At 34.1% G+C, this 20357-nt stretch overlaps 1 protein-coding gene and 1 long non-coding RNA gene across 5 annotated transcripts in view; both read right to left on the minus strand.

Annotated features, from left to right (window-relative positions):
* Positions 1 to 20357, minus strand: part of LOC18598944 (insulin-degrading enzyme-like 1, peroxisomal) — an 85125-nt gene that overhangs the window by 23320 nt on the left and 41448 nt on the right. For all 4 annotated transcript variants that reach the window (XM_088806219.1, XM_088806218.1, XM_088806221.1 and 1 more), the window contains exons 11-14: positions 4227 to 4319; positions 3859 to 3944; positions 2556 to 2642; positions 2295 to 2398 (exon numbers count right to left, since the gene is read on the minus strand). In XM_088806219.1, the coding sequence (XP_088662345.1) occupies positions 2295 to 2398; positions 2556 to 2642; positions 3859 to 3944; positions 4227 to 4319 (370 nt within the window). The remainder of the gene's footprint in view (positions 1 to 2294; positions 2399 to 2555; positions 2643 to 3858; positions 3945 to 4226; positions 4320 to 20357) is intronic.
* Positions 6097 to 12034, minus strand: LOC148762813 (uncharacterized). The gene is made up of 2 exons (XR_016026245.1): positions 11902 to 12034; positions 6097 to 6173 (listed from the first exon to the last, which is right to left on the minus strand). It is a non-coding gene; the product is annotated as an uncharacterized LOC148762813 (long non-coding RNA).

Raw genomic sequence — 20357 nt, forward strand, 5'->3', positions numbered from 1 at the left:
TATTCTACGACATTCTAAAATTTCTTGCAGAGCAGTCAAGAGATTTACGAGTTGACCAAATTTTCTATTTGAGTGCATATCAGAAGATCTTTGAGTGGTTCATTGTATCTTGGGAGTAAGATGTCATCGATTGTTATTTACACTGAGATAATAATTGAAATTACTATGAAGTCAGCATCTTTCATAGCGTGCCTCAAACTGATTTTTACATTCAAAACTTTCTTATTTCTTTTTGTTATTAACTGCTGATTCTCTGTTATTTTTTCATATATTCATCTTTATTTTTTCGATTATAGATTCGAACAAGGGAAAGGAAGATGGCAAAAGTGAGGTGAGAGATAGTCTAGGCCAAGGAAAGCGGGCAGATTTGGGAATTGCAAATTTATTGAATAGGAATCTGGCAGTTCTTTGTAAATGGTGGTGGCAATTTGGAAACGAGCATAATTCCCTACAGAGAAAAGTTATCTTTGAAAAATATGGCATTGCGGTTTAACCTTGGATTCCATCATTGAATAATCTTGTTACGATGTCCAAGGTATGGAGGGATGTTATAGCTTTCAAAATGTTGAATGAGTTCCATCTTTATTAAAAACGAGGGCTGTTGATGGCAGCTAGGAAACAGAGGAAGCTTACTATTTTGGCATGATGGGTTGAGGATAGGCCCTTGAAAGAAGTCTTTCCAAGGTTGTTTCAACTAGCCAAATGCAAGGATGCAAAGGTGATGGATTGCGTTTAGAAATATAGCGTTGTGGTGTCGAATTGACAGATTGACTTTAGGAGGGTTTTGTTTGGATGGGAAAAAAGACTTCTCGATCAACTTATTACCATCTTAAGAGGTTTTTGGCTGATTTGCAATGGGAATGATATGGATTAGTGAAGAAGTTCTCTGCGGCTTTAAGTAGTCGAATGACTTCTTTAAAAGTATTTGGAAGCTCAAAATTTCTCCAAAGGTACAATCTTTTTGTGCCTGGCTTTTCGTAATTTTTTGCCTACAAAATTTTTATTAAAAGAGAGGGAAATTTGTATTTCATGGAGAACAATATTTGCCTTTGGTGTAATTCTTTCATTGAAGACAACAATCATAAGTTTCTTGGATGTTCATGGAGTTAGTGTTCTGGTGAAATATTTTGAAATTGTGGGTATTCTGGGGTGCTTTCCAAAATCTATTCTAAATCTTTTTGCTACACCTTTTTTGGAATATTGGGAGGAATATTATTGGTTTACAATTTGTGGAGCTAGCTTATAGTCATTATGGGGGGAAAGGAAACAAATTTGTTTTTGAAGGAAAAAAGTGGATGATTAAGTATTTGGTTTCACTAGTTAAACTTCATTCTTTTCACTGTATTAAGGCTGTGGAAGAGGAAGAGAGTATAGAAAAGGAGGTTTGGTGGGCAGACCAGAAAGTTGATTCAAGGCCTTATGTGTCAAAGCTGAGGGAAGAACGAAGAAAAGGCATACGGAAGCCACCTTAAGTAAACTTCTTAAAGTTCAACGTGGAGGATGGCTCGGCTAAAGGTAAGCTTGGCCTTGCGAGGTGCGGAGGTATTTTACGAAATTCTAATGGTACTTTTATATAACAATAAAAGGAGGTACTTTCTGGTGTGTTTGATTCTAACTATGTTGAAGTCAATGCCATTAAAGTGCCTTTAGAATTATTTTACAATTCGGTGTGGCTTGGGAAATAATCGCTAATCATTGAATCAGATTCGAATATTGCTATACTTTGGGCGCTACATAGTTGTAAGAGACTTTGAAAGTTATGGAAACTATTTCAACCGATTGATAAGTCGCATGAAGACATTGGATGTATTCTTTGTTTTGGATGCGTTTAGAGAAGCTAACCATTGTGTTAACAATCTTGCAAAAATGTGAGTGAATAGAAGTGAAATGTTAGTAGCTTGGTGCTGATCAGGTGATAATGTTTGATGTTTGTAGATGATGGAAATTTAAGGTATAAGGTATTGGTGTTGTTACTTCTTAGTTTTTTTCATGTTTAAAAGTGTGAGAATGTGATTTGTTAATTTTGTGAATCAATGAGTTTTTTTATTGAAAGATTTTTTGTCGATGTCGTGATCAGTTTCTAGTCAAACTTTCTTATACTATTTTGAGATAATTTAATCTATTGACTTAGCCAAGAAAAAAAATAGGCGAAATAACAAATGAAGGATATATATATATATATATATATATATATATTTGTATTAAAGTAAGCGACAAAGACAATCAAATAATGTATTTAAAGAAAAAGAAGTGAATGTTTGATATGTTTAATTAAAACTTATTTAAGCACATACCGGACATTCTCTGGCGAGAACTCTCTTAGAAACATCTGCACGACGTCAGGATCGAAATTCGAAGGCAACGATGAGCCTACTAACCAATCTTTAGGAGGATATTTCTGAGTGTAAATTTAAATAGAGTCAAAATTAAGCAGTAAAGTGCCTTAACACAAGATCCTCAATAGAAAATAACACTTGTTTTGCTGATATTTTGCACTAACAAGAGTAATTAATGATAAAAACCATTTAATTACAAAGAATTATAAAAGGAATTACCTTCATATTTGATGCGATTCTAACAACATAATCAATAGGCCGGATTTTGTCTTGATAGTGAAATGTTGTCTCACGAACAACTGAAAGCTTCATATAGAAAAATAAAAATGTCTCATAAGACTCTTCAACATGTATAAAAGTAAAGAGATAATATTCTTCCCACATTTCCAGCTTCACTGATGTATCAAATTGGAGCATAACTAGCTAGGCACGAAATTAAGCTAAGTGGCAATAAGAAGTGTGAATTTTCAATATGAAATTCGTCAATTTTCCTAATTAATGCACGGCACACCTAGCTCTAAGTTGATCACAGCTTTTCTCTTTTCATTCATTCAGAATATATATTTTTCTTTAAACTAGATGAAAGTATTAAGTATTAAAAATGAAAACCCTAGAAAATGAACCAAAAAGGATGGGTGGGGGTGGGGCAGAGGTAGAAGTAAAGTCAAAATCCAATGCCTTCTATAATTGCAGGAGGGTTTCTTTTTTCTCCTTTTCAAAACAACAGAGTCGAAGACTGGCGCACACAACACATATATCAAATGAGATTTATAAGTCAAATGAAGAGATGATGATATTAGATCAATGATGGTATTTAATTATAGTTTACATTTACTCACAAAAAACTATAACATTGATGTTCAATAAATTTTAATGTAAAAAAAATCATGATAGTTTAATATAAAAATGGAAAAGTCCTAGACAATGGAGAAAAAAAAAAGAAGGAGAGGAAAGGGGAGGGATAGAGATACAAGTCAAATCCAAATCCAAGTGTGCCTTAAATTTATGAAGGCTTCTTTTTTCTCCTTTTTAAAACAACAAAAAAGGAAACTCAAGCATACAACACGTATATCCAAATGAGATTTACAAGTTAAACGAAGAGAGACATTAGATGATGGTGTTTAAGTAAAGTTCACATTTTCTCTCGATAGATGTCTAACCTTAGAGATTATTGAGTTTTTTTATTAAAAGAAAAAATTTCAAATTCAAATCTTTAAATAAAGAGATATTTGAAGAAATACATACACTTATCATTAAATTAAATGTTCTATTTACATATGATGTGGAAAATTTAAATACCATAACTAATTTCTTGTATATAGGACTATCCTCATTCAAAAAATTTTTTTGAAGGCATTTTAAACAGACATCCGATTACTTATACGAAGTAGCAAGAAAGGCATGTATCACAAATGCAAACCTTGATGGACATCTAGATCGTCAGTAATAGTCAATATCACCTTTGTTCTGCCTATTTACAAGGACAATTAATTTATTCTTAGTGCTCATAAGATATGCATACCTCCTCAAATATCCGTTTGCAAACACTAGTCTCATTCAGGAGTTGAATATATTTAAATAGCAACCCAACAATATCCTGCATATGTTCTGAAATTCAATCAAGGCAAAGCCATATTAGTGATAAAATAAGGATGCATATGGTGCACAGGATGATGGACGGGATACAATGACTGCCATCCTATCTCAGTTTTGGTATGTATTTAAAAGGGAGAATTGGATTGCAAAAGGGACTGGTCATCCTGTGTTCTCAAGGTTAAAAAGACATCATGTATTCTCACTTCTTACATTTACCAAATATGTATATACCTAAATAATTCCCAAGTTTAAAAACAGATGGCTCAGTATCATTGGTACAAATAACATACTAACCATGACCAGCATCAGTAAGATCAATTGTCACGTCAAAGAAAGAAAACTCCGATGTCCACGTGCCTTCACCAGCAATCAATTTAGTAGCCCATCCTGCAATTTTCGAACATAAGCATAATTTAGTGGTAATTTTATTTTTCAACGTTTGAGACCTGTAGAAAATATCTAAGATCTAAAAAAGAATTAAATTTCTTGATAAAAATAAAAAAATATCTTGGGAGCTATTTATAATAGCGAACTAGACCTAAACTTATTTGGTGTGTAAATAAAGTAAATAGCAAATAAAGAAGTATTCTAACACTAGACTTTTTTAAAGTACAAGTAAAGAAAAAAAAGAAAGATTACATAAGAAAATATTCTCCCCAAGTTATTCTTTCTTTGATTTGAGTATAGCCATATATGCCGTAACATGACCAAATTTCTAGGATAATTACACCACACATACAGCTCATTTTGACATTCCCTCTCAAGTTGGAGCATAAATATCAATTATGCCCAAATTGTCGATTATATCATGGAACACTTTCCTTGAAACCGCTTTCATGAGAATATCAACCAATTGACTTCTAGACTTGACAAATGGAAATTGTATAATTTTTTGGTTGAGATTTTCCTTGATGAAGTATCGATCAACTTCAACATGTTTGGTGCTGTCATGTTGTATAGGATTATGTATAATTTCAATGGTTGCCTTATTGTCGCAATAAAGATTCATAGGTTCTGCATATTCAATTCCCAACTCTTTTAAAATAATTCTAGTCCATAATAATTCAGATACACCGTATACCTTGAAATTCAACTTCTACACTTGATCTTTTCATAACCTTCTACTTCTTGCTTCTCCAAATGACAAGATTACCTTCTATGAAAGTAAAATAACCAAATGTGGATCTTTTGGTTGTTTGATTACCTGCCCAATCAAAATTCGTAAATCTTTCAATGTCAAAGACACCATTTTTTGAGAACGACAAACCTTTGCTTGAAGCACTCTTCAAGTATCTTAAGATTCGGCATAATGCATTTATATGTTCTTCACTTGGTGTATGCATAAACTGACTTATGACACTTACCACATAAGTTATATATGGTTTTGTGTGTGACAAATAAATTAGTCACCCAACCAATCGCCGATAACAACCCTTGTTTGTTGGAACTTGATCTAGGAAAATTTCGAGCTTATGATTCATTTCTATGGGCATGTCTACTAGTCTGCAAGCAAGCATTCTAGTTTTGGTTAAGAGATCTAGCACATATTTCGTTGTGAAAGGAAAATCCTCTATTTTGATCTTGCAACCTCAATCCCTAAGAAATATTTGAGTTGCCCCAGATCTTTTATTTCGAATTTGATATCCAAATATTCTCATAATGCTTTCATTTTGCATGGGTCATCTCCCGTCAAGACCATATCATGGACATACACGATTAAAGTTATTACTTTTCCCTCTATGTGTTTTATAAACAGAGTATGGTTTGAGTTACTTTCCTTATAATCAAATGCTTTTATTATAGAAGAGAACCTCCCAAACCAAGTTCTAGGTGACTAAACAGCCCATATAATGACTTCGTCAATTTACAAACTTTTCTTCTACACAAAGACCTACGTTTAATTCCTAGTGGTAACGCCATGTAGACCTCTTCCTCTAAATTGCAATTGAGGAAAACATTTTTAACATCAAATTGTAGTAGGCCAATCCCAATTTATTGTTATAGATATGTATGAATTGTATTGATCTTGGCTACCGATGTAAAAGTCTCTCGATAATCCACCCCATACTTTTGCGTATATCCCTTTACAACTAACGTTGTTCTATATCTATCAATGTTGTCGTCTGCTTTGAGTTTCTTCTTGAATACCCATCTACATTGAATCTTCTTCTTTTCTTCAAGTAAGGGAATCACTTCTCAAATGACATTCTTTTGCCAAGCCTTCATTTCTTCGTTCATCACCTTTGTCCATTTCGAATTTGTTAATGCATCTTGCAAACTATTAAGAATATATACATTGGATAATCAATTAATAATGAGTGCACAAGATTCAGATAGTTTATGGGAGGACAAATAGTTGTTAATTGAGTATTTGACATTAGCTTTAGAATCAGGTTCATATTATTTCTCTGAGACTCATTTATTTGACCTTTGTGAATATTTAAGAACTATATTTTCTACAAGAACATGTTTTTCATGGGACTCATCAAAAGTGGGATTCAAGATTACCTGAGGGAGAATATTCTTGGTTGATTCTTCAGTTAATGGCGTAGGCATGGGCAATTTTGAGAACTCTATGTCAAAAGCACCTAATTCACTTTCTAAAAGGAACTAACAGCTCACTCTCAATTTCAGGAATATTATTACAACATTATTGAACATTTTTCCCAAAAGATTCATTCACTTTTTCTAACTTTATAAACTCCTCTCTTCCATCACTTTGTTGTAACACATTCTCTTCACTAGAGTTTTCTGCCTGAGGTGAAAGTCTAAAGACTTACCCTGAACAATAAGGCTCTAATTCATGAAAAGAAGCATAAAATGTTACATGTAATTTACGAGTTTGAGGGTTATAGCACCTATATCCTTTTTGAAAATCAGAATAGCCAACAAAAACACATCGTTTCACACATGGCTTAAGTTTGTTTCACAAGTTTTTGCGAATGAGAACATATACAGTGCAACCAAAATCTCGTGGTTCAAGATTAGAGAGGTGGGGAACTAAAAGTGAAGATTGTATTTTTTGTTGAGGGGTTTAAAAGTCTATTACTTGAGAAGGTATTTGGTTTATAAAGTAGGTAGCAAATTTTATAACTTCTCCTCAATAAAATTGAGGCATGTTCATGCCAAAAAGAGAGGAATGAAGCACCTATAATAGTTGTCTATTCTTTTTTTCCTCTAATCCATTTTGTTATGGAGTATAAGTACACGAAGTCTGATGACGAATCCCATGATGGCTCAAAAATTTGCCAAGGGATGTATCTACAACTTAGTACCATTGTTAGATTGCAGAACACGAATTTGCTTTTGGTATTGAGTGCCCACCATAGTATAAAATTCCTGAAATACTGTGCATACATCACTTTTATTGTGAAGCAGAGATACCCAAGTCATTCTAGTGCATTCATCAATAAATGTAACAAGGTAACGAGCTTTAGAAATAAAAGGAATTTTCACAAGATTTCAAATGTTAGAGTGCATTATCGCAAAAGGTTCTGAACTTTTATTCAAAATTGGTAAATAATAAATACAATGACTTTTAGCTAGTTCCCAAATGTCACAATGAAAATCCAAATCATTTAGAACTAAAAATAGACGCTATTGTAACTTTTTAAGATAATTAAAAGAGACTAATCTTCAGTGCCATAACCATATAGTCGTTTGAGCCTTGTCTTTACTACTAGTTAAATTTGCTTAGCTAAATTTTGGTCTCCCACTTCCTGTTAACTCCAAGTAATAAAGTGTATCCCGCCTAACATCATAAACAAGAATCTTTCTAATAAGAATGCCTTAAGAAACACAAAATGAGGGCAAAAAAGTTACAGTGCAATCAAGAGTAGAGGTAATTTGGCAAACAGACAAGATTATATTCAAGGGAGGGATGGAACAACAGGAACTGTATCTAATGTGAGAGTATTGGATAATATGACAGGTCCCTTTCTAGTAATAGAACAAGTACCACCATTAGTTATGGAGGTAATAGATTGAGAATAAGGGAGAATTGATTGGAATTGATTGAAGTCCCTAGTCATATGGTCGGATGCACTTGTATTAATAATCCAAATACCATTCTTAGAAGTTGTAGAGAATACCGATGATTTACCATTAATACCTGAGTAGGCAATGTTTATCGTAGGCTATGATTGTTCTTTTTCCATGGATGTTACCATGTCTTTCCTAGTAATCTTCTTTCTAGGTTTCTTTGTGAAGTCCCACCACTCAAGATAGCCAATGATTTTATAATATTGTTATTTCAAATGACTTGTTTCACCATAATCAGTACATACCATATTGTCAGATTTCTGGTTGATTACTTGCTTTGATTCTTCGAGGAGCTAGACGATGGTCCTTGCTGAGTTTGGTTGGTCAACATAGCCATGCTTTCAAGATTTAGATGAGAACCTCTAATTGTCTATCTTTGTTTATATTCTCTCTTAACAAATGCATACGTGTTCTCTAAATCAAGTTTTGGATCTTTTCGTAAGATTTATCCACAAACTCGATCAAATTCAGAAGCAAGTCCACTCAAACAATATGGACTCGAAGTCTAGCCATTGTGGAGTATAATTGGACTACACTTTTGACTATTCTTTCCTATGAGATAATCTTGTGATCATTTTCTCGAGAAATAGCCAAAAGTTCATTATAGTATGTTAATAATAGTTGACCATTTTGTTTGGTACAAAAATATCTTTGGTTCAACTAAAAAAAAAAGGTCTCGTCCGATTCATCATAGAAGGTTTTCAATATAGCTTCCTATATCTCTTTGGCTAGTTGGAGACAAAAAATCATTGTATCATCGATGGACTCATTGAGTCAATAAGCCACCTATTGACTTTGTGATTTTCAATAATTCATGTTCCAAGATTAGGGTCTCCGGTTGCAAGTTGTTTTGCTTTTTTGGTGAGATATCAAGCTATGTTGCGGGCGTCAATATGCATCTCCATGAGTTAAGACCATATAAGTAATTTGTCTCATCTAGTGTGATACTGGTAGGAAACATAAAATTATCTTGGTGGAAAATAATTGGTGGTATTGGGTTGTTTGGTACGGTTGGAATAATGGAATTGGTTTCTGCCATGTAGTTTAGATGAACAAGAGGATAAAAATTATGATGGTGATTTTGGAGTACTAGCTCCAAAATATGAGATTTGATTCGTATTAAATATTTCTTTTAAGATTAGAACTACTTTAATACTATGTAAAAAAGAAACCTAAGATCTCAGTAAAGAACTAAATTAATTGATAAAAATAAAAGACTACCTTGGGAGTTATTTATAATAGCTAATTATACCTAAACCTACTTGGTCTAAAAGTAAAGTAAATAGCAAATAAGGAAGTATTCTAACCTTAGACTTCCTTAGAGTACAATTAAAGAAAAAAAAAAGATTACATAAGGAAATATTTTCTCTTTGATTTGAGGATACTCATATATTTCGTAACATGATCAGATTTCTAACATCATTACACCACACATATAGCTCATGTTGACACTACCGAATAATTAGTAATTAGTTCTTCCATCCGTTATTTCTTTAGACCTGCCCATCCTTAATAAGAGAAGATTTATTTCAAGTTTTTGACACAACTATTCCAAAAAACTTTATAAAAAAGAATGGTAGACAAAGATAGACCAAAGATAGTTTTCTGACTTAAAACTGAATAAAATTGCTGAGTATGCATGCATATACACAAGGTCGTATCTAAATAATAACTTTTCATTCCTTTCAAATGAAAAAAAGTAACTTTTCATTGCAAACAAAAGTAAGTACTTAATCACATATGTAGAAGCAAGTTGGTAGAATAATTAAATAGCAACTTAGTAAATTTCTTAGCGTTACACTAGCATAATTTAACTTAATATAAATATATAAAAAATGGTAGACTTTACTAACACTCCTTGTGCTTTTAAGTTTTCGCGCTTAACATTCTATGTTTTTTTTTCTCAACCTAACACCTTGAGGTTTTGTTTTGTTCTCACATTGACTAATTGGATGTGTGTATTTCACAAGTTGCCATCACATGTTAAAATTAATTAACTTAAAATTAATTTAAAATTCATAAAAAAAGGAATTAACTTGAAATTTTAATTATATCATATCTTTCTTATTGACAATTTTCAATTTTTTTTCTCTTTCTTTTTTCCAGAACATAACCTTTTATCTTTTCCAACAACTAGCCTTGTCTCTCCCCTTTCCACTCCATTTTTCTTTTGATGATATGCCATTATTTCTACTCTGGCTCTTCCTTTCTTTAACCGCTTGAATTTTCTCTCTCGACTAAAGCTTTCTCCTTCTATCTCTATTCTTCTCAAAATCTTTTAGTCTGCAATTCTCTCTTCTTTCTCCCTCCATCTATTGTCTTTGATTTTGACTTGCCACCATGTGGTTTTCTCTTTCTCTCTTTTTTTTTTTTGTTTTCTTATACAATTTTCAAGCTTAAATTTGAAAGAAGGTGAACAACGATTTTGGGATTTAAGGAGACGTGTGGTTTCAGGTAAGGTAGATTATGTAGCTATTTTCCTCTATGTTCTCTTTTTTTAAAGAAAAAATTCCAATCTTTTCTATTTTATGATGAGTGAAGCTAATGGATTATTTAGAGAATTTGTATGTTGATCTTTTTGCACTTTGATCTTTAATTTCAGTATTGATTACTGCATTGTTGATGAGCTTTTTATTTTTTTAGGTTTTTATCTAGATTTATTGATGGGCTTATGGTTTTCAAGTTTCGAAGATGAGAAGAAAACTTTAAGCTTGTTTGCATTTGAGATTTTTTTTGATTGCATCAAAGAGGTTTTTATAAACTGAAAAATTTTAGATGAAGTTGAAAATTGATTTTATTGTGACTATATTGTTTTCTAGCATGAATCTTGATAAGATTGCAGTTGCTGCCCGTACAGGCCTTTGTTAGTTGTTGGCGTCCTATTACTGCTACGTTGCATGCCTATTGTTATGTGTCTGTTGTTATGTTTACTTGCTGTGTTGTGCCTGTTGTGTGCTCTAATTGTCCATACAAATTTGAAAGGGAGATGCAGGGATGATTGGAGCTTCACCACACACCTGCATTAATAGTCCTTTTTCGGTGAAGATGTGCATAATATTGCAAGAGAGGTCTTTTATTCTGACTAATAGTTGACTAAATGTTAAGGCCAGTATAATGAAGGAGATTTGACTTGAGATCTTTTTGGATAATCATTGACTAATTCATTCCTTAGTCAACGACGTAACCAATGTAATTGATTTCTTAAACCATGGCATAATCCATGCCTTTACCTTAGGCAGCCACTTATTGTAAATATTTCTTTCCTTGTTATCACCATCACCACTTGTATTTAAGCACACCGTGCCTCATGAATAAAATCATCAGATAGAGTATTCAAACTTTTCATGGTATTAGAGCGAACGTTACAAACAACCTAAGCTATATCTAGATGGCTAATAGGGGTGAGGCAGAAGCTAACAAGGGTAATGGGAATTTGGTGCCAAGTACAGTCACTTCAAACAACACTGTGGTTGACATCAAAACACCTTACTATATGCACTCCTCTGATCACCCTAGTCTAATTTTTGTTACTCATCCCCTAAGTGAAACCGGGGAAAACTATTTCACTTGGAGACATAATTTTATGAATGTTTTTCAATCCAAGAATAAAGCAGGGTCGTGGATGGGTCAATCCCAAAACCAGAAATCAGTTCTCCTGAATTTCGATATTGGGTGCAGTGTAATGCACCAGTATTATCTTGGTTGATTAACGCTCTCTCCAAGGAATTGCAAGAGGGAGCCGTACATGCAGAGATCGCTAATGAGGTATGGACTGACTTTAAAGAAAGGTTCACTCAAGGGATTGCTCCCAGAGTTTATGAACTCAAACGAGCAATTGCATTTTTAAGACAAGAAGCAATTCCAATTTCCACTTACTATGGAAAATTAAAATCATTATGGAAAGAAATTTAAACTTTTCGACCCTTACCAGTTTGTAGTTGTGAAAAGTGTACTTGTGGTGTAGCTAGACAGATGCAGAAAATGCGAGATGAAGAAAAGTTGTTCGATTTTCTGATGGGCTTGGATGACAACTTCATGACTGTGCGTTCACAAATCTTTCGCGTTGAACCGTTGCCTAGCGTTGGGCGTGCCTACACGATTGTAGCCCAAGAAGAAAAACAGGGGGCTATTGCAGCAACACGGGTTGGAGTGATGGAAGCGACAGCCCTATTGACCAAAAATCAAATTGTCGGTGGAATGAGAAAGCATGGCACCTGCGATTGAGCTGAGCGGTGTGGCGAACGGCAAAGGCCAAGACCCAAGTGCTCTTATTGCAACAAATCGAGCCACACTGTGAGTCATGTTTTGAAATTATGGGCTATCCACCAGATTGGCAACGAAGATCAAAGGCCAGAGGAGAATCTCGCGATGATCGGGAGGCCAGAACACCTGTTGGGGATGTTGGAGGACAAGCACGTGCCTTTATGGCAGGGTCAAATGATGTCCAAATTGAATCGACTGGTTCCTCTTTTATTGGGCCAGCTTCCTCTTCTTCCAAAGGAACAGGAGATTCTACTTTAATTCCTGGATTGACTTAAGCCTAGATGCAACAATTAATGGATCTCTTGAACCAGCGACCTGTCCAAACCAACTAAATTAATGGGCCAGTTGCAAACATCGCCTCAAATGTTAATTTCTCTGGTTATTTTCTTGGAAAAAAAGACGACACATGGGTAATTGATACTGGGGCCACAGACCATATTATTCATCAAATTGATGGTCTATCAGATATGGTCAAAAATCCTAAAATTCCACCAGTTCAAATTTCAAATGGTGACACTGTACTAGTACATGCTTTGGGCTGAATAAATCTTGGGCAAAGCTTGACTTTAGAATGAGTTCTTGGCATACCAGAGTTTTGTTTTAACTTATTATCCGTAAACAAGATAACTTGTGACTTGAACTGTCTCTTGATTTTTGGATCTGATTTTTGTGCAATAAAGACTTACTCTCGAGGAAGCCGATTTTAGTGGGTAGAGTGCGAAACGAATTATATTATTTAGAGCCAACAAGAACAAGCAAAGCATTTTTAACTAAAGGTAGAGACACCACAACTCTGTGGCATCATCGATTAGGGCACATTCCATTGGAACGCCTCTTAATTGTTCCAAACTTAGCTATCACTCATAATAAGAAGGACAATTTTCTTTATGATGCTTGTTGTAAAGTAAAACAAACTAGGTTGCCTTTTCCAAGTCGTAAGAATAAAAGTTCACAAGCTTTCGATTTGATTCACTATGATATTTGGGATCCTTACCACACCACATCCTTTTCAGGAGCGCACTATTTCTTATCAATTGTTGATGATTATAGCCGAGCAACATGGGTGTTCCTTATGAAACATAAATCAGAAACAAATAGTTTTCTACTTTATTTCTTCCAATGGGTCAAAACACAGTTTAATGCACAAGTCAAGATATTATGAACAGATAATGGATTGGAGTTTGATCATGAGGATTTGGAGAATCACTATTTTGACTATGGGATGGAGAGATAGACAAGCTGCACGAACACACCCCAACAAAATGGAGTGGTAGAACGAAAGCATCACCATATTTTATAAGTAGCACATGCACTTCGATTCCAAGCCAACATTCCCATCAACTTTTGGGGCGAATGTGTACTCACAGTAACTTATCTAATCAATTGCATGCCACTTTCAGTCATAGAGAATCAGACCTTATATGAGAAATTATTTGGGAAATCTCCATCATATGATCATCTTAGAACATTTGGATGTCTTTGTTACGAGCATATCAACAAACCACATGACAAGTTTACTTTTCGTAGCCGACCAGGTGTCTTTATTGGGTACCCCACAAGACAGAAAGGGTATAGCATATATGACCTTGAAAACAAGAAGATATTTATTTCTTGAGATGTACAGTTTTGGGAGGAAGTATTTTCTCTTGCCAAGATAGATAAGGAAACTAATGATTCAATTGTAGAAAAAACACATCACATGCAAATTAATCCACCTATTTCATTTGATGAGCCACATGATCACCTAAGTCCCACAAAACAAGAGCTGCAAGATCATACACAAGAACTTGGGGTATTACAAAATCTTGATATTACATCTATACCAGTAAAGTCAACATCATCAAGCCAACAAGAAAACAACCAAACTATGGAATGTCCTTCATTGATTGAGCCAAGAATGGAAATGGAAGAACAGCATGATGCACTCCTTGCTAAGCGACAGTGACAAGTTTCAAAAATTCTTTCTGGTTACGATTATACTTTGCCTGCCTCACTTGCTCTTATTTTGCACTTTACACCTCATTCGGCCAACTCAACGGTATATCCTCTATCACACAATATTTCTTACTCCAAATTTTCTAAAGCTCACAATGTGTTTCTAGTGGCCATCTCTGCTGTCGATGAGCCCAAATCATTTTTTCAAGTAGTTAAATTACAAAACTTGCGAGATGCTATGGAGAAAGAAATATCGGCATTAAAGGCAAACAACACTTGGATTCTCACATCTTTGCATCCAAGAAAACGAGCCATAGATTCCAAATGGGTGTACAAAATTAAATACAACCCAGATGGATCAATGTAATGTTATAAAACACGGTTAGTGGCCAAAGGGTATACTCAGATTAAAGGGGTAGACTTTCATGAGACTTTTGCCCAATTGCAAAATTAGTCACTATCTGTTGTCTTCTAGCAATTGCTTCAGTAGATCATTGGGAGTTGCACCAGTCAGACGTTAATAACTCATTCTTACATAAGGATTTGGAAGAAGAAGTTTATATGAAGATACCTCAGGGTTTTGCCAAAAAAGGGGAGCAACGAGTATGTCGTCTTAAGAAATCTCTCTCTAGACTTCACCAAGCGTCACGAAATTGGTATCAAAAGCTTACTAATTCTTTACTGGCTATTGGTTTCACACAATCTCATGCCGATCATTCTCTATTTACAAGTTTTGCCAAAGAATCATTTGTTGTAGTGTTAGTATATGTTGATGACATCATAGTGACAGGGAATGACACACTCAAAATCTCTTAGCTAAAAACTCATTTGGATCATGAATTTCGCATCAAAGACTTGGGCAAGCTAAAATACTTTCTAGGAATTGAGGTAGCACGATCTCTATCTGAAATTGTCTTAAATTAACGAAAATATGTGCTTGACATATTAGCAGATAACGGACTTACTAGATGCAAACCCACGACATCACCTATGGACCAACAAATCAAGTTAGATCCTGATGCAGACCCACTTTGTTTAAACCCAGGACAATATAGGAGATTGATAGGCAGATTGCTATACCTCACCATTACTCGACCTTATATTAGTTTTGCTATCCATATATTAAGTCAATTCCTGCACTGTTCGCGTCAGACACATTTTGATGCAGCCTTACGGGTACTACGATATCTAAAAGAAGCACTAGGTCAAGGTTTATTGTTGCTTAGTCATAACCAATTGACATTTTGAGCCTATTGTGATGCAGACTAGGCATGCTGTCCAACAACACGAAAATTAACCACTAGGTACATCATATTTCTTGGCTCATCACACATTTCATGGTGATCCAAGAAACAATCAGTAGTTTCTCGATCATCTATAGAAGTAGAATATAGAGCCCTGGCTACTACAACAAGTGAGATTGTGTGGCTCCTACGATTATTGAATGATTTGCGCATTTCTCATCCAACACCAGTTTCATTATTTTGTGATAATCAGGCTGCAATTCATATTGCAACAAATCCAGTTTTTCATGAACACACCAAACATATTGAAATAGATTGTCACTTTATCAGACAGCATGTTCAGTCAAAGATCCTTGTTCCCAAGCCAATTTCAACACACTTTCAATTAGATGACATTTTCACCAAGGCTCTTGGACGAAATCGATTACATGATCTGTTGGCCAAGGTGGGCATTATCAATTTACATGCTCCAACTTGAGGGGGAGTAATGAAGGAGATTTGACTTGAGATCTTTTTGCATAATCATTGACTAATTGATTCCTTAGTCAATGGCATAACCAATGTAATTGATTTCTTAAATCATGGCATAATCCATGCCTTTACCTTAGGCAGTCACTTATTGTAAATATTCCTTGTTATCACCATCACCACTTGTATTTAAGCACACCGTACCTCATGAATAAAATCATCAGATAGAGTATTCAAACTCTTCACAGTATGTTTTTCTGTGTCTGCTGGCTGAGTTTATGGCCTTTTCATTATGTATTTAAATTTTGTACTGCTAGTCTACTAGTTGTATATGGTGTTCTGGCATTTGATGTTTAATGAGCAGACTTGTACAGGAACTGGTCTATTTCTTTCTTATCCTGGACCTCTCCATACATGTATTATTATTGGATAATTAATAAAATTTTCACGATTGAGAAAAAAAATAGGTTGTTCCAAAAAGTTTAGATTCATTTTATTATGAGTACAATGTTGATTATTTTATGTCTAAAATTAATTTGTGATTTGATAATTATATTTTAAATTTTTTCTTCAATTTTTCAATTTTCACGGCAAAATTTTAAAAATTTAAGTTAAAGAGTAAGGTTTTTGTGTCATTTTCTAAATAAATTAACGCCATTATTCCTCATGGAACTGAATAGGACCTCAAGGCATTAAGTTGGAGAAATAAAAGCACAGGATACTAAATGAGAAAATATCAAACCACAAGAGATCTCGAATTAAATCAATGAAATTTTTTTTCGTTTTCAAAAGAAAAAAATGTTCAAAAAGTTGAGCCCTTACATCCCTCGACCAGTTGAAGGTATAGTAGTAGGAAATTTGGTCATAAGGGGGAGTGCATTTTTAAGTTGAATGAATGTTTTTTTTTCACTTTGAACAGATTGGATGTGATATGAAAAGATACAATCTATCCCTTTCCTACCATCTTCTATTTCCATTCTACCACACGAAGAATTCTTTTCTTCATTTTTGCTGCCTCTCCTACCAAATAGAGTGTAGTTTAAAAGAATCAAGTCTGAATATTGAAATAGAAAGGGTGAATGAGAGAGGGAACCTCTCATTAGTTCAAAGGCACAGTTCCCCAACAATATGAAGCATTTATTATTATATATTATTATTTGTGATTGCACATTTTACAACTCTTATTTTTTGCCACGACACATTTTGTGACATTTTACATTGCATGTAAATCAATTGTGAGAGGATTTTTTTCAAAGGAGTTAAGAGTCCCACTTCAATCAAATGAATTTTAAAAAAAATATCTTGAAAGAAACATTCGACATAATGCTAACATGATTAATCTTGAGTCTTATTTTTTATTCAGAGAATGGGAATTTGATTTTAAACTTAACACTTTTAATAAAATTGCATGCAACTATTGTCGTAACGTGCGGGTCCAAGAACCCGACCGCTAGACGTGAATGTGAAAACTCACTAAAAATTAAACTAGGAGTCGCCACCAATTTTTTTTTTTACTAGGTGCGATTGGCCACCAATTGACTCGATTCTAATCACTGAAAACTTAAATTAATTTTAAACCCACCGAAAAGAACCTTAAACCGGTCTACAATTTTCTGGATCTAGGTTCGGGAGTACGGTTACGCCCGGGGAAGGATTAGCACCCCTCGGACGCCCGTTCCATGAACGGTACCATTTTTAGATTATCCTATTGGCATTTAATTTTTAATTTCACTAGATTTCCTTAATTATTATTTTTTATTTTATCTCCTATTTAACCTAAAATGGAATGCAAATGGGTGGCGAGATGAAATGCATGGCGTGAGATAAAAATGCCGGACAAATAACCTTTTATCGAGGATATTTTTCGAATCCGCCCATCATACTGGTGGGACTCGGGATATTCTCTCACCTAGGAAATTATCCGAGAAACTCGCCTTCGCAAATTCGACGAATAATTCCCGTCATCGGGGTCATCGTACGTTTTCTTTTTAAAATAATATTTTTGTGCATAATGAACCCAATTCGGGCAAAAGCCTTTTATTAAAGATGGTTCTCGAGCCCTCCCATCATACTGGTAGGACCCGAGGACATCTTTTCACCTAAGGAACTTTTTGAGAAATACCCGCCTTCGCAGGATCCCCGAAAGATCCCATCATCGGGGCTTAAACTCAGGAACAGAAATATTTATATGCAATGATATGTATGATGCAATACATATATGCCATGCTAATGCAATTATCTATGTTTTTTGTTATTATTAATTATTTTTATTTTATTATATATTTTATTATCATATTTTCTATTCTTATTTCTTATTATTATTATTTTTTTTATACTTTACATTTTTTGTTCTAAGTTCTTATGTTTTCCATTTATGCTTAGACAATTTTGCTTATAATTCTATGTTATTTTAGTGAACAAAAATTATATATTTTTTATTATACTATTTTTATTTTATATATTTTTATATTTTTTTTATTATATTTTTCATAAGCAATCTTTTATTCAAACCTAATGTCTAATATCTTATTATATACATATATTTATTACTATTTTTTTATTTTTTATTTTTTTACATTTTTTATAGTTTGTGCCATTTAATATTCAATGCTTAATTTTAAATTAGTTGTTTTTTTTATTATTTTATTTATTTAATGTCATGTATATTGTATTTTCACAAATTAATTATTTATTATATGTTTGAATTATTATTATTTATTTATTATTTTTATCAAGTAATTTTTTTTTGGTATAGTCAAACTTTTCATTTATTAAGAATTTCGGAACCTTAAAATCAAGGCCCTCCCATCGTACTGGTGGGGCCTTGATTCGGATTCTGAACCTAAGGAATATCGGCCCGAGATTGCGACTACTCGCGCCCCGACCAATCATCCCATCATCGGTATCAAATTGAGCAGTTATCTTATCTATATTAAATAGTTCTTTATCTTTTCCTATTTTTATTCTCTCTCCATTTATATAGAACTACCTTTTTACCTAATTTGATTTTTCCACATTTTTGTTTTATCATATTTTAATTCTAGTTCTTCCTAATTTATTTTCACTCTTATTATCTCTACATAAAATTTCATGACTATGAATCTCATAAATATGTTCCACATTTCATCTTTTCCCACGTTTATGTATTTTTTAAACAAACATCCTAATTCAAATATGTACGTACATTATCAATCTATATAAATCTATTGTTATCATTAAATGTTTACTTTTCCCCATATTTACTACTTAAATAAATTCATTAATCTTTTAATAATTAAATGCTTATTTATTTCTTTATATGTATTATGCTTGGGTATTTTTTAGTTAAATAGCTATTTCACTCGATTTATTATTATTTATTATATAAACAAATATATAGGTATATTCTTATATTTTTTATCTACTCTCACCATTTTTTTTTATCATCATTTTTTCAGATATCGTTAAACATTCTATTTTTATCCTCCTTGATTCTTTTATATTTTCCTTCTTTATTATTTTTTTATTTATTATTATTTCTATTTTCTCTTAGCATCTAATCATTTTAAAAGTATTTTATCTTTTTATTTTACCTAACAACATACTATGACTAATTTGTCCATCTATCAAACATTGGGCCAAAGACAACCACAAAGTCCAAATCAAAAGAAAATATTTACCTTTTATGGGCTAGAGTGGCCCACGATAACCGGATCACTCCCACTGATCTGCTTCCCAAGGCTTTCAGACCACTCCCAAAACGCACCGTTTCGGTGTCTTGTTCAGCAGCCCTTGGTGCGCCTAAAACGACGCCGTTTGGAGGGAATAAAGCGGACTTTGGATGGGTTACTGGACGACGTCGTTTAAGCCCTCTGAACCCTAGCTATAAAAACCTCCTTTCCTTCCTTCTCTTTCATTTTCTTTTTTTTCTTTCTCTCTCTACCCGCCGGCTCTCTCTCCCTTCTCTCTACTCTTTCACCGGCTTCCCTTCTGACCGGCGGACATCCAAAACCAGCTATGCCGCCGGCTAACCCTCTCTTTGTTCACTCCGACGTCGCCGGCGTCGCACCCAAGACCGGCAGCACCCCCTATTTTTACCCAAACTAGATCTCCCTTTTTTACGCTGTCACCGGTTCCCTTACACGACCGGATCTGCCTCTTTCTCCGTTAGCGGCACCCAAAGCCCAATCTCTCCCTTCACCGTCGATCAGTTCACCCTCTCCCTACTCTGCCGACTTCCTTCTCTCTCTATCTTTGTCTAAAGCCGGCATCACAACCACCCCCAAAACCCAGGGCTTTCTACTCCTTTTGTGCCCATATTTTCTGATTCCTTTTGATATTGCTTGATCTCTATTTTTGATTTCTGGATTGTGGGTTTTTGTTTTGGCTGTTAGACTTAGGGATTTTCTTTGCAGGTTATGCCTTGTTGCTATTTTTTGGTTTTTTCCCCCCTTTTGCTTGCAGGTTCCCCCCTCCGCGGATGCTACAGTGCCCC

Source organism: Theobroma cacao, chromosome 5 (genome assembly GCF_053813885.1).
Source record: "Theobroma cacao isolate CCN51 chromosome 5, ASM5381388v1, whole genome shotgun sequence".
Taxonomy (NCBI): domain Eukaryota; kingdom Viridiplantae; phylum Streptophyta; class Magnoliopsida; order Malvales; family Malvaceae; genus Theobroma; species Theobroma cacao.